The sequence below is a fragment of the Malus sylvestris genome, chromosome 3 (genome assembly GCF_916048215.2).
Source record: "Malus sylvestris chromosome 3, drMalSylv7.2, whole genome shotgun sequence".
Classification (NCBI taxonomy): domain Eukaryota; kingdom Viridiplantae; phylum Streptophyta; class Magnoliopsida; order Rosales; family Rosaceae; genus Malus; species Malus sylvestris.
In genome coordinates, this window is record NC_062262.1 from 36320670 (window position 1) to 36336510 (window position 15841).

A 15841-nucleotide genomic window follows, 5' to 3' on the forward strand; every position below is an offset into this window, starting at 1 on the left:
TCTGCACGAGTTGAAACTGCGAATGACACCAACGCTCCTTGCCTGCACGAGCTGAAACTGCAACACGGCACCAAATGCTCCTTGTCTGCACGAGTTGAAACTGCAAACGACACCAACACTCCTTGTCTGCACGAGTTGAAACTGCAAACGGCACCAAAAGAAAATACCAAAAAAAAATATATATATGTATGTATTTGAACTACGTTTTGACTTGATCTCTTTCTTTGGAAGGGTACGTAGGCAACTCGAGCATTCAATTTCGAGTTCAGTCACATCAAAATATAAATAAATGTTTTATTAAAGAAAGTCAATTTTATTAAAAAAAAAAAAAAAATAAGAAATATATATATATATATGTGTCTAGGTCGAACAACAACAAAAGAAGGCAGAAAGCGCCATGGATTCCAAAGCAACACGAGGCCCAAGCCTGCGTCAAAGTCCAACGTCCAGGCCCGGCTCCCAAAGCCCAATCCGTGTCTTATTCCAGGCACAGGTCTTAGCAATTGAGGCATACAGCCCAAACGCCAGGCCCACCCCACACCATCCACTCCTCTCTCTCTCTCTCTCAAAAAATATCCATCTCAATAGAGCACAACCCCAAATTCAAACCCTACCTTTCGCAGAGCAGTAGCCGAAGAAGGCGAACCAGCACCGATTCCAAACTCCCCCGAGTTCGAGTTTTGGAGAAACCCGTCTTGCCCTCAGCCCAATCTCATCTCCGCCGATGAGCTCTTCGTCGACGGCATCCTACTCCCTTTTGCACTCCTTCTTCCTCCACCATGAAAAAACGTTTCTCACTTTCAGAAGCTCAGCTCCTGCGAAATTGGACGACTCAGAACAGTCCTTCAGAGCTCCCTAATTGATCCCTCACCCTCACTTCGTCTCTCCCCTCAAGCCTCAAGCCTGATTCGTTGAAAAAATGGAGTCCTGTGATTGCATAGACGCGCAGTGGCCCCCAGATGAGCTGCTGGTGAAATATCAGTACATCTCTGATGTGTTCATTGCCCTTGCCTATTTCTCCATTCCCTTGGAGCTCATATATTTTGTGCAGAAATCCGCTTTCTTTCCGTACAGATGGGTGCTTGTGCAGTTCGGTGCCTTCATTGTTCTTTGTGGAGCAACCCATTTCATAAATGTTTGGACTTTCTCTATGCACACCAAAACTGTTGCCATATTCATGACTGTTGCCAAGGTTTCGTGTGCCGTTGTATCGTGTGTTACCGCTCTAATGCTCGTTCACATTATCCCGGATTTGCTAAGCGTCAAGAAACGGGAGCTGTCGCTGAAGAGCAGAGCTGAAGAGCTTGACAAGGAGATGGGGCTTATGCTCACTCAGGAAGAAACAGGAAGGCATGTTAGGATGCTGACTCATGAAATTCGAAGCACGTTGGATAGGCACACTATATTGAAAACTACCCTTGTTGAGTTGGGTAGAACTCTAGGCCTCCAGGAATGCGCGTTATGGATGCCGTCCAGAACTGGTATGAACCTACAGCTTTCTCACACTCTGAACTACCACATACAAGCTGGTTCATCTGTGTCAATGGACCTTCCTGTTGTCAACGAAGTCTTCAATAGTTCTCGGGCAATTCGTATACCATATACCTGCCCATTGGCAAGAATCAAACTGCTTGTGGGAAGATATGTACCACCTGAGGTTGTTGCTCTGCGGGTGCCCCTTTTAAATCTTTCAAATTTTCAAATCAATGACTGGCCGGATGTCTCTGCCAAAAGCTACGCAATCATGGTTTTGATTCTTCCCATGGATGGCACCAGAAAGTGGCGAGAACATGAACTGGAGCTGGTTGATGTTGTGGCAGATCAGGTAGCTGTTGCTCTTTCACATGCTGCTATTCTGGAAGAGTCTATGCGAGCCCGTAAACAGCTCACGGAGCAGAACGATGCTTTAGATTTAGTTTGGAGAGAAGCAGAGATGGCAATCCATGCCCGCGATGATTTCCTTGCTGTCATGAACCATGAAATGAGGACACCAATGCATGCAATCATTGCATTGTCTTCTCTTCTGTTAGAGACGGAACTGACTCCGGAAGAAAGGCTTATGATAGAGACAGCACTAAAGAGTAACAACCTTTTGGAAACACTTGTTAATGATGTGTTAGATCTTTCTAGACTTGAAGATGATAGCCTAGAATTAGACAATGAAAGATTTAACCTCCATGGAGTTTTCAGAGAGGTAATGAATTTGGTACAGCCCGTCGCATCTGTGAAGAAGTTGTCTATGACTTTGATTCAATCCCCAGACTTACCTGTGTATGCCGTTGGAGATGAGAATCGGCTGTTGCAAACTATTCTCAACGTTGCCGGTAATGCTGTGAAGTTCACAAAGCAGGGCTATATTTCAATTACAGCATCTGTTGCGAAATCAGAATCTTCAAGAGACTGGCAACCACCGGAGTTTTATTCAGCGTCAACTGATGGTTACTTCTACCTACGAGTTCAGGTTAAGGATTTTGGTTGTAGGGTTCTCCTAGAAGATATTCCTCATCTTTTCACCAAGTTTTCTCAGCCCCGAAATGGATCCAATCAAATAAACAACGGTGCAGGACTTAGACTTGCCATTTGCAAACGGTTTGTAAACACCATGGGATGTCATATTTGGATTGAAAGCGAGGGTATCGACAGAGGGAGTATCGTTGCATTCATCGTCCAACTAGGGATATGCGACAATCATAGTGATACAACAGCACACCAGGTCCAGATAGCCACCTAAAGGACAAGCAAATTATGGAAGCAGAAAAGATCAATGGGAAGATTGTGCTGTGCGACTCCGATGATTATTGGAGGGGCAGCCAGATTGACGCGGTGACGAGTCTTGGAGGAGTAGGTGTCATTTTTCAAGTAGAAAATCCGGGGGTAGTCGTGAGTACATACAGAGAATTTCCGGCAACCGTCTTCAGTTTTAAGGACGGTCAAGAAATCCTATCCTATATCAACTCAACCAGAAACCCAGTTGCAACCGTCCAACCAACAGTGACGGTGACGAAGTATAAACCAGCGCCCACCGTCGTATATTGTTCAGCCAGAGACCCTGCATCCGGTATAAGGAACATTCTCAAGCCTGATATTGCAGCACCTGGTGTGAACATTCTTGCACCATGGATCGGCAATGATTCGTCTGTTGCTCTCGAAGGAAATGATCCCCCGCTGTACAACATCCTCTCGGGGACTTCCATGTCATGTCCCCATGTTTCCGGGATAGCCGCCACAGTCAAAGCTCAAAACCCCGCCATCTGAGTCACCATCACGATCGCCAAACAGCCTTCAACTAGGCCGTAACTCGGTGGGCGAACTCATTGCTTCGAAGCAGACTTCCAAAGCTAGGCTCGGCAGTGTCAGTCACTACTGTGTGCTCCACTGCGTCTGTCCTGTCATTATCGTGAGGTTTCTCTGATGTGAAGGATAATGAAAGTGACACTGCAAAGCAAGGTTGCCCCGTCATACCTGAACAAGAGCTCAAGGACTACGAGATCAACCTCAAGGATTGCAGGCCCATGGTGCTCGACGCCCTCTTCATGCATTTCTCGTCAAAATCACCTCGCCAGTACCTGCACCAGTATCTTAAAACTCCTCGAGGTCCTACCATGGCGTCTCTGTCCGTCACAGCTGCCCTGGTCATCTCCACCTCCTCCGTCTCTTGCCTCGCAGCTGCCAACAACTTCAAAGACCGTTGTCAAACGACTAGCCGGCCGAGAAACTCTTCCTCAAACTCGAGCTCCGCTCCCTGCAGAAGTTCCTCTACCCATCACCCAAATTTATACCAAAAAAAAAAAAAAAAAAAAAGAAAACAAAAAGGTGGTGGTGCATCTGGCACCACGTGAAAAAAAAGGAATGGTGGATCAAGCACATGTGAAAGCAGACGAAAAAAAAAAAAATAATAATAATAAATAAATTAAATAATAAAATTAAATAAAATTAAAAAAAAAAAAGGGAAGGTGGATTCTTGGTGGCTAGCACCATGCAAAAAAAACAAAGGGAAAATGGGTTTGGGATGGTGGATCACTCCACGTGAAAGAAAAATAAATAAATATATATATATATATATATATGTATGTATGTATATATAAATGTGTGTGTGTATAATATATACAGCAAAAAAAAAAAATAAAGCATTAAGAGAAATAAAAGTCCATTTTATTTATTTTTCTAGAAATTTTACATAAAATTGCATTCTACATACCAAAAAAAAAAAAAATTTACAAATGTTAAAACAAACGGGAGGGAGTCTTTATTGCTCAGGTGGTGTCTCAGTACTCGGTGGAGCTCTAGGAAAAAGAGACGTCGGAGGTTGACTGTTTGAAGTCGCACCACTCGGTGGAACTCCAGGAAGAAGAGGAGCCGGAGGTTGATCATGAGGAGCTTCATTACGTGGTACAGCCCCAGAAGACGAAGGCAAATGCTGCTGGAACAAACCCACAAACCTCTGATGATCAAGTAAAATCTGACCATCAGATTCCTGCATTTGGTTAATCTTCCTCTTCATGTTTGTCGCATAGCTATGTGCGAGCTTATGCAACTGTTTGTTCTCATGCTTGAGCCCTCTAATCTCCTGTTTAAGACTTGTCACTTCAGCCGCCAATGATTCAACTTGACGGGTTCGAGCAAATAGGCGTTGGGCCATATTAGACACAGAACCTGCACACTGCACACTGAGAGCCAGAGAATCCTTAACAGCCAACTCATCAGATCGTTTGGAAAGTAGTCTGTTATCTCTGGGAGTGACAAGGTTTCGGGCCACCACCGCAGCGGTCATATCATTCTTCACCACTGAATCCCCAACGGTAAGAGGACCAGTAGGGGATATGAAGGATGGGCGCCATATGTTGTCTGGAGAAGGTGGGACTGCCTCTTCACCAAGGTTCAAGTCAAAACGACGGTCGGAGGGTCCAGACATTTTCAAAGTGTTGAAGGAAGAAGAGATCAGACAAATCAAGATCTTAGAAGTGCAAGAAGGGAGTTTTCACAAGCGAAAATTCAAGTGTGCTTTGAAACGAACTGCATGCCTCTATAAAAAAATCAGCACTCGACGGGATTTCAGAGATCGAAGAGGCGAGCTCAGAATTCGAAGAGGCCATTCAAAAATCGAAGAGGCAAGCTCGGAAATCGGAGAAGCATCTTGCTTTTCCAGATGCGTCGGCACCCGTCACACGCAAACTCAGCTTTGCGAAAATCACGGGTAATTTGTCGAAGCGCCGATCCCAGATATCGAAGAGGCGCCAGTCTTTTTCAGCCGCATCATCACCTGTCATATGCACACTCAACTTTGCGCAAATCACGGGCAATTTGTCGAAGATTTTTGGTGAAGGAGAAAGCACGTGAAAGTTTACTGTTCAATCACGCGTTAGTTGCCGACACAAGTGAAAGAATAGTACCTCTACAGGTATTAAGGGACCTCCTATAACTGTCCACCTTCACCTTCCATAGCAAGGCAGACATACAGAGCCTTTCTTCATCTCCAAAAATGCTTTCCCAACGAAACCTCTCGAGTCATTCAGTGTTCCTTATTCCTTGGGGTACCTCTGCAAGCCAATGACTCCAAAGCAAAAGTATCTCATATCACCAGGGTAGAAAGCAAGAGTATCTCATATCATGCACTCTCCCTGTCCTTTCCTTTGTCCTTGTTCTTACCTGCAAAAACAAGGATAAAGAAAATAATATGCCGGAACCTCCACTCAAACTTGGGTAAGGAACCGACTGCTTGGAACCCTTCCCTGATTGCCTACCTAGCACTGCTCTCGAGTACTCGTCTCCCACTGCTGCTGTACTTCCAAAGAAGCTACCACATCTTCCTAAAGAATAGATAAGGCAAGTGAAAATGATACCTTGCAGCATGTGGAGACAACGTGCATAAGGAACAAGCAGAGAAGAATGCGGTTTGCACAGTCAACTCAGCAGAAGGAGTCCGAGCTGAAGAACTCGAGAAGCTGCCACATCTGCCTGAAGAAACAAACAGAGAAGAATGCAGCCTGCACAGTCAACTAGGCAGAAGGAGTCCGAACTAAGGAACTCGAGCATATGCCACATTCTGCCAGAAGAATAGATAAGGCAAGGGAAATGATACATTGAAGCATGTGGAGACAAGCACAAAGCACGTGCCGATTCATCCGCTACTTCTTCAAAATCAAAAGTATCTCATATCATCAAAGTTGCAATCACTCTGGACGGTGAACTTGTTTTGACCCTCAAATTCTTGGGTCGACTTACTAGGTGTTGTGGGCTGCACGTGTCGATTCACCACCCTTGAATCAAATCCTTAAAGATCAAGTCACCAACTGGAAGAAGAGCCCATCAATCTTGAAGATCATACCGTTGACCAAACCGCTCAGGTGTGAATTAGAAAGATTGAACAAAGCAACAAGTCGTCATCTTCACCTCGTGCCTGCTTGCAATATGTTCGAGTCAACCTTCAAGAATCAAGCCTCGACGGCCCTTGAAGAAGTTTTCGGCCAAATTCAAGATCAAGCCTCGACGGCCATCGAGGAAATCACAAGTCCGATTCAAGATCAAGTGTCTACCACCCTTGAATCAAAACCTAGTTCAAGAATAAGCTGTGGAAAATCAACAATTGGAGGAATCCAGAAAATCCTCCAACCCAGTTCAAGATCAAAGCTGTGGAAAGTCAACAAAGCGCAAAAACAAATACGTGCCGATTCATCCACTACCAAAGCCAAAGATCATCTACCATATGAAGTTCCTTGTGGTCCAATTTCAACCTTCAAGATCAAGCCTCGACGGCCCTTGAAGAAATTTCAAACAAAAGTTCAAGATCAAGCCTCGACGGCCCTTGAAGAAATTTCAAACAAAAGTTCAAGAACAAGCCTCAACGGCCCTTGAAGAAATCTCAAGCCCAATTCAAGATCAAGCCTCAACGGCCATTGAAGAAATCTCCAGCCCAATTCAAGATCAAGCCTCGACGGCCTTTGGATCGACGTCTACAGTAAGGGACTTCAAAACGCATCTCCTACATGCGACAAGCACATGTACACGCCGCGACTTGAAGTGGGGGCATTTGTAGACATCGAAATTTCGGTAAATAAATGTTGACCGATAAATCAAAAGTTTCAACGCTCATGTATTACATAAATTTTACACGTAGCGTATGACTCAACGAAAATTGAAATAAGTTGGAAAAGTCATCAAATAAGACACGTGTCAACACCTGGCAGAAACGACTTATTTCATCTGGGATATTATATTCAAAATTAGGCCTTGGAAAATTCTATAAATACAAACCTATTTCATTCATTTAAGGGAACCAATTCATATTACACCTTGAAGCTCTGAAGCTCTGAAACTCCGAAGCTCTCAAGCATCCAAGTTCCCGAAGAATCAAGAAAGCCTTCTTCATTCTTCGTTCATTGTTCTTTCAAGATCAAGCCCCGACGGCCTTTGAAGAAAGCATCATCGTTCATCATCCGTTCATCCAAGATCAAGCCCCAACGGCCCTTTGGATCAACAACGTCGACAAATCCACACACACCCAACCGTTCTTCAAGATTAAGCCCAAAAGCCCTTGAATATCTGTTCATCACTGTTTCTTCAAGATCAAGCCCAAAAGCCCTTGAAGATCCGCTCATCACCGTTATTCAAGATCAAGCCTCAAACGGCCCTTGAAGAAACATTCATCCTCAAGATCAAGTCCCAACGGCTCCTCGAAGATCCGTTCAAATCCACCTTCAAAGATCAAGCCCACGGCCCTTTGAAGAAACTTCCAACAGTTCATCCAAGATCAAGCCCCGACGGCCCTTGGATCAACGAAACATCCACAAATACACACCTTACGGAGATCGAATCAGAGGACCAAATTTGAGAGAGATTGTAACCCAAAATCATCAAATACAAATATTTGTTTGTGCACGTTGTTCTTGTCTCTTTCGTTTCAAGAATTTTCCGTGTTCACACATATATATGGCAATAAACTAGCCACACTGGAAGTTCATTGGTGTAGGGTTGTGGTGAAGCCGATGGTGGATGACAGGGTTTTAGGTGGCGCTAGAGAGGAAAAGTGGGTTGAGAAGGTGGCAATAGCTGCCAGCTTTGGTTGTTTGTGGGGGTGGAGGTTGAGGGATGACGTTGAGTCTTTGGTTGTTGTGGCTAAAGCCAAAAGAGAGCTGGCAATGAGCTTCGAAGTGGCTGACTTGGTTGGTGGCTGTATTACCTCACTGTGACTATTGGTATGGTGTGGCTTTCCATTGTTATGTAGAAGGACAGAAGCCAAACTTAGTAACGTTTGCAGAGAAGATCATGATCGTCAAGACAAAAAGGTTTAAATCTTATAATCTCATCTACTTAATTGATTATCGAACACAAAACTTCAAGTTCAAGAATAAATGTTCTGAGCCATCTGAGCTATAGATCCCTTATCTTGTTCGTTTCATACTTCATTTTGTCTTGTTGGGTAGCTGTTCCAAAATTTAATTTAATTTTTCTTTTCTTTGGATCAACTTGTACCCTATTTTTAAAGCCAACGTACAACTGTATCTTAATTATTTACTTGTATTATTCTTGGCAAGATGTGCATTTATATATTATCAAATCAGCTGATAATGAAGATCAACATTGTTGGTAACTTTGTATTGGTTCCTTTACAATGTAAAAACAAACAATTGGTGCATTAAGTTGAGAATATGAGAAGTACTATGATCAAGTAAAATGGTATCTTCTTAAGTACAAATACAGCGACAGGTTGATATATACCAATCATAACACAGCTCATTGCAAGATGGAGTCTCTGATTTCACAGATCATAACTTGAGCAAGAAGTATTGTACAATATTAACCAAAGAGTTAAAATTCTTCCGTTGTGGAACTTACCTGGCTGACACGAAATATCTCATCTTACTTCTCACGTAAGTTATATAACATGAACAGTGAGATAAACACAATGGGTATAACCCTGTGCTAGCATGTGTTTTTCTGTCGTTACTGATCTTCTTCTGTAAATATATATAATCAATCACAGCTAATGCAAGGTTAATTGACCCTTTATTTTATTGAACAATCGATATTATCTACACTAGGGGGGGTGGGTTTGGCCTCACAATGGGCTAGCAATAATATGATTCAAATTCGCCTTTGGCTAGAATCGAACCTAAGACTTCTCACTTACCAGTGAAGAGGAATACCACTATTAATTGACCTAATTGGAGTTAAAAAGTTTTCTTCCGAATTTCCAATTCCATGATATTACCGAAAATGCTGGATTAAAAAGGATCAAAGTCTATAGTAATCTTCTCCAACTGAAAAAACTACAGACAGTAATCTAATAATAAGTTACTGCTTTTAGGTTTTTACTTTCCTATCCAACCCTTTTATTTGTCATGTTTCTGAGTTTTGTCTTTAACTCCCCGTACTCATCCAAGTGATTCCACATCTTCTTCCCTTAATTAAATCCCTTCGTTTAACAACCTTGTAATCTTGCGCAGAATATTTTCATTAAATATGGTGATTGGCAGGGACATTTGTTTAACTTTTAGCTCAAATTGAGGGTTAAATACAGGTTTTTGGCATTTCATGACTTCTACCTTTGTTGAATATATCGAAATTATGTCACTGTCATGGTTGCATTCCTCGCCTTAAAATGTGCTTTAGTACCCATGCTTGTGATCGTTGTTATCAACCAAACATAAAAATTGATATAGATATATTCATCGATACAAATCTGAATAATACTATTGTCATGTTCTCTTAAACTCTGAGAATATATCTGGTGAATTTGTTTGTGCATTACCCTTATCCGACATGGCGAATGCATTCTTCTCCTTCACACCCTTTGATTTTGGAGTCCTCGGTGGCGGTGGTGGTTTGACTCCACAGCTTGAAGATTATGAGAAGGAAGATCGGGAGTTCAAAGGGAAGCCAGACCATTTGTTTGGGATACAAGAATTAGGGTTGGGAGAGAGGGAAAAATTATCTCATTTGTCCAAAGATCAACAACAATCCAAGGCAAGTTATTTGATGATGGATAATTTCAGTTTCGATACAGTTTGTTCCAAACATGATCTCCAACGATCCAACAGCAAGTCCGAGAAAGGACGAGTTCATGTTTCCAAAGATCACGCCCACCCCCACTACCAACAACAAAACCAACATTACCAATAACAATCCAAGTCAAATTACTCTGATTTGGATAATTTCATCTTTGACCCTTCCTTCCCATCCACGCAACCGATCCAGGATGCGGGAAATCAGCTCATGTACAGCCAAATCGGAGGATCAGACATTGCGGAAACCAACAAGCAACTGCCCCATCAGTCTTCCTAGAAAAGTCCCAACAAGCAACAAGCAACATTGAGGAGAAAAACTTATATATATCTGTGTATACTAGAAAAGTCTTCAAAGTTTGAACTGGTCCAACGAACTATATATTGTATATAGACTAATAGCAAATGGCAATAAATTTTCTCTAAGATATATATATATATATATTAGAAATGCTAAGAAGACTTTCTCAAAGGTGGAACTCTCCATGAACTTTTTGTCACCTCATATTTTTTACACAATATATTATAATATTGACACAGAAACTAATGTTAAACTGTGAGGTGATAAAGAATCTTTGAAGAGTCTTACTTTAAAAGCCTTCTTAATTATCATTAATGATATATATCAAAGAACGCTATATACATTCATTCAAGCAATTATTAGGAAGGTGGGCTTTTATAAGACCATGTCAAAAAGTCAACTATACTTGAGCGTGGCGACCACTATATATTCTTGTTGGCAACTAATTGTGATCAATTTATCAGGTATGTAGCTTAACCCTAAGCCTTTCACATTATATTCATCATTTTCTAGACAAGAAAAAAGATCGATCGATCGCTTTAATTTAGGGTTTACAACTAAAAATGGGTCGGCAGTACAATTCGGAACAAAGTGCTAAGAAGCTCTTGATCAATTCGACTATCTTCCTAAAACAACCTTTCCATATCCTCACACTCACCCTCCTCAGTTTATTGCTTCCCCTCTCATTCCTCCTCCTATCCAGGCTATCTTGCACCAACTGTCTCTTAAGCATAAGCTTCCCCACTCTCATCATTCCTCCTCCGGAGCCCTCGAACTACTATTCATCATGCATCTTCTATCTCTTCCTCTATGCTATCCCTTCTTTTCTCTATCTTCTTGTTTCCATCGTCACTATAGCCGCCTTTATCCACTGCATAACAGGAAAAATCACCATCATAACCGGGTTCCCGAGTCCCATTTTCCGTCCCCGTTTGAACACTGCTTGGATATTCCTGTGCACATTGCAAGTCTGAGTCGGTTTGGGAATCAAAGGTAGCATCGCCGCTGAGGTAGATGGGCGCGCTACTTTCGGCGGTGTTGTTGATGGCAAAATATGTTTGTTGAGCAGAGCAATATTTTTCCTAGGGTTGCATGAGACCATGCTTCATTGGTGTAGGGTTGTGGTGAAGCCGGTGGTGGATGACACGATTTTCGGTGGCGCTAGAGAGGAAAAGTGGGTTGAGAGGGTGGCAATAGCTGCCAGCTTTGGTTGTTTGTGGTGGTGGAGGTTGAGGGACGAGGTTGAGTCTTTGGTTGTTGTGGCTAAAGCTAAAAGAGAGCTGGCAATGGGCTTAGGAGTGTTGGTTGGTGGCTATATTACCTCACTGTGGCTATTGGTATGGTTAGGGTGGTAAAGGGTCTTATGTGGCTTTCCATGGTTTTGTTATGTAGAAGGACAGAAGCCAAACTATGTAACGATTGCGGAGAAGATCATGGTCGCACTACTACAATATTAGCTTTAGGTGTCGGACGATTCTGGCAGTTAATAAGCCATTCTGACGGATAAAAGATATCCGACACATAATTTATTTACTGTCGGATTAAAGTTACTTTCTATCGGATATATCCGACAGAAATTCCTGGCGGATTTAACCCTCAGTATTTTTGAATTCTTTATTTTTTAATATTTTTAACATATTCTGGCGGTTTTTAAGTTAATGGTGGCGGTTATAACCGACAGAAATTGACTATTTTATTATTTTAGTTTCTGGCGATTATTATTTTATTATTTTGACGGTTATAACCAACATAAATTGACTATTATATTATTTAAAATGTTATATTGATTAAAAATTAAAAAAAACAAATGATTTAAATATTTTTTTTTCACTCACGGTCCTGTTACCTAATCTCTGAATGTTTTTTTTTTGAGACTTTTTACACATGCTATCTCGGAGTATATACAAACATATTTGACTGTTAGATGTTGAAACTAGTTTCATAGAATGCATATCCTATCGAATTGATAGATTTAACAAACACTTAAGAGTTAATGTTATTCTTCCATTAAGTATAAAAAATTATCCATTAGTGTAAATATTTTAAATTGAAGATCGAATTTGTTCAATGCATTCTTATAGGGTCGAGGAGTGTAGCTGTAAAAAATCATCAAAATCGGAGCTAAAATAGTCGAAAACTTTTGTTTTGTTACCTAATCTCTGAATGTTTGTTTTTTGTGATTTTTTAGGTATGCGATCTTGGAGTATATACAAACATATTTGACGGTTGGATCATTGAAACTAGTTTCGTAGAATGCATATCCTATCAAATTGATAGATTTAACAAACACTTAAGAGTTAGTGTTATACTTCCATTAAGTATATTTTAAATTGAAGATCGAATTTGTTCCATGCATTCTTATAGGGTCGAGGAGTGTAGTTGTAAAAAATCATCAAAATTGGAGCTAAAATAACCGTTAAATTATGATTTTTCGTTTATAACCGTCGAAAACTTTTGTTCTGTTATCCAATCTCTGAATGTTTGTTTTTTGTGATTTTTTAGGTATGTGATCTCGGAGTATATACAAACATATTTGACGGTTGGATCGTTGAAACTAGTTTCGTAGAATGCATATCCTATCAAATTGATAGATTTAACAAACACTTAAGAGTTAATGTTATACTTCCATTAAATATAAAAAATTATCCACTAGTGTAAATATTTTAAATTGAAGATCGAATTTGTTCAATACATTCTTATAGGGTCGAGGAGTGTAGCTGTAAAAAATCATCAAAATCGGAGCTAAAATAACCGTTAAATTGTGATTTTTCGTTTATAACCGTCGAAAACTTTTGTTTTGTTACCTAATCTCTGAGTGTTTGTTTTTTGTGATTTTTTAGGTATGCGATCTCGGAGTATATAAAAATATATTTGACGGTTGGATCGTTGAAACTAGTTTCATAGAATGCATATCCCATCAAATTGATAGATTTAACAAACACTTAAGAGTTAATGTTATACTTCCATTAAGTTTAAAATATGATTTATCCACTAGTGTAAATATTTTAAATTGAAGATCGAATTCATTCATTGCATTCTTATAGGATCGAGGAGTGTAGCTGCAAAAAAATCATCAAAATCGGAGCTAAAATAACCGTTAAATTGTGATTTTTCGTTTATAACCATCGAAAACTTTTGTTCCATTACCTAATCTCTGAATGTTTTTTTTTTACGATTTTTTACGTATGTGATCTTGAAATGTGTACAAACAAGTTTGACGGTTGAATTGTTGAAAAACGTTTCATAGAATGCGTATCACATCAAAACGGTAGATTAAATCAACACTTAGAGTTAATATTATACTTGTATTAAGTATAAAATAAGATTTTGTGGTATCAGCTAGTGTAAATATTTTAAATTGAAGATCAAATTCGTTCATTGCATTCTTATAGGGTCGAGGAGTGTAGCTGTAAAAAAAATCATCAAAACCGGAGCTAAAATAACCGTTAAATTGTGATTTTTTGTTTATAACCATCGAAAACTTTTGTTCCGTTACCTAATCTCTGAACGTTTGTTTTTTGTGATTTTTTACGTAAGTGATCTCGAAGTGTGTACAAACAAGTTTGACGGTTAGATCATTGAAAAAGGTTTCGTACAATGTGTATCACATCAAAATTGAGGAGTGTAGCAAAATTGAGTGGCATTCTATTATTTATATAATTGATTAATTTTAGTAAGATAATATTTCATTTTGTTGTTGTTGTATGGGAACAGTAAGGTGATTTCCAAACAATTTTTTTTTTTGAAATTTTCAGATCATCATCATAATTTAAAATTTCTAAGTTTTGGATATTTGTACATCAATCTTTGTGCTTCTATATATGCAATTCAATAATATTTGGTAAATATTTTATGTAGAATTATTATACATTTTGTAGTATATCAGTATATATATATATATATATATTAGACAAAACAAAAAGTATGTATGTTTATAATCAATCTCACGCTCAAAATAAATAAAAATAATAATCAATCTCTCATTTTCAATAAACGAATATAAAAATAATTAACAAAAGATATCCAATTTAACAAAGAACATGGCAAAATATAAAAAACATTTACAAGATACACACAATTAGTAAATAACAGCAAAATGTTCAATTTTTTTTGAAATATTTTAATTGGATTATCCAAATTAACAATGAACATGACAAAAAAATTACAAGATGTAGTTAATAGTTATCTATTAAACCAAACAATTATTTATTTTCGACGAAAAAATAATAATTATTTATTTAATTTTTAAAAACTTATTCTACTTAAATACATTTTTTTATTTATTTATTAAGCCAAACAATTATTATTTTATTTTTTAAAATAGTAACAAAATTTTGGGGGGAATTTAAAATTTTGGGAGGGAATTTTGGGGGGAATTTTGCCGGCATTTTTTGTACTGTCGGTTTTAACCGACAGGAATGAAAATTTTTTCGTCGGTTTTAACCGACAGTAATGAAATTTTTTTTATTCCCGCATCCTCGGTCCCTCTGTTTAGATTTTGTCATTTTCATTTAGATTTTCGAAGTGGGATTAACCCACTCTCGGTCCCTCTGTTTTCCTCATTCTGGAAACATTATCTCTCTTTGTAAACTCTCTCCCTCTCTTGAACTCGCTCATTCTCTCTCTCTCTCTGTCACCGAGAACCACCATCACCATCTCCACTTCTCTATGCACGAAACCAAGCCGCCACCACCACCATTTTCTACATCCTCAAGCTTTGGGTATTTTGCTGGTACCCTTGCATGTGTGATCAGTGACGAAGAGGTCAAGCTCGAGAGCTCCGAGTTCCCATTTCGAGACTCAGGTGAGGCTTATGAACTCAAACCTACAAATTTACATTCTTTACTTGTTTTCGTGGTGATTGGTGACTGAATTTTAGTTGGGGTTCGAAGGTTTAACCCATGCGTCTCTCTGTGTATGCTTTCCAAATTCCAACGAGGAAATCCAACCAAATCCGGACGAGTTTGTAACTGGTGGTGCACAGACTCACCTGAGACCGATTCTATGTAACTAAATACTTCCTTGCATGCGTGTTTTAACTGGAAAACCTGCTGAAACTTACATGCCTGCTCTTTGTCCTTCGTTTTCAGAATCCGGCAAGGGTAAACAGACGAACTTCAACGAGTTCGAGACGCATTCTCCCCCCATTTCCACTTCTCTTTACTTAAATAAGTTTTTGAGGTTTTAGTTGTGCTATGGGGTTGAAAAATAAATTAAAATTTGGGGGTAAATCAACCTCTCCGTCCTCCGCTTCACACTCGGTAACTCTCTCGCTCTTTTTCTCTCTCTTTCTCTGGACTGAGATTTCGATTGTGATGGATTGATGGGTTTTGGGCAGGAATACCTGGGCTGGATGAATCCTATCTACCAAGATGGATTGGATATGGGTTTGGTTCGCTTTTGATTTTGAACCATTTTGTTGGTTCCACTGCAACCCCAGCACAGCTTGTAAGAGAATGAAATGTTTTTTCTTGTGTTGTATTTGTTTCAGTTTGTGTTGGATTTTATGTTAATTTTTATGGGTTTGTGTGTTGCTTCT

At 39.6% G+C, this 15841-nt stretch overlaps 2 protein-coding genes and 1 pseudogene across 2 annotated transcripts in view; all 3 read left to right on the forward strand.

Moving 5' to 3' along the window:
* The window catches only part of LOC126617238 (uncharacterized), an 88260-nt gene extending 87477 nt beyond the window's left edge, over window positions 1-783 (forward strand). The window contains exon 3 of the mRNA XM_050285261.1: window positions 624-783. Within this exon, the coding sequence (XP_050141218.1) occupies window positions 624-783 (160 nt within the window). The remainder of the gene's footprint in view (window positions 1-623) is intronic.
* LOC126614646 (probable ethylene response sensor 1) lies at window positions 759-2764 on the forward strand. The gene has a single exon (XM_050282291.1). It carries the CDS (start codon window positions 920-922, stop codon window positions 2729-2731), a length of 1812 nt encoding a protein of 603 aa, XP_050138248.1. The 5' UTR covers window positions 759-919; the 3' UTR covers window positions 2732-2764.
* An 8038-nt stretch (window positions 2765-10802) lies between these two features.
* On the forward strand, window positions 10803-11809 carry LOC126617239 (uncharacterized; annotated as a pseudogene).
* The last annotated feature ends 4032 nt before the right edge of the window (window positions 11810-15841 follow it).

Bases quoted from the DNA above. Each gene is read 5' to 3' on its own strand.
- LOC126614646 (XM_050282291.1), top strand. From the start codon at position 920: ATGGAGTCCTGTGATTGCATAGACGCGCAGTGGCCCCCAGATGAGCTG.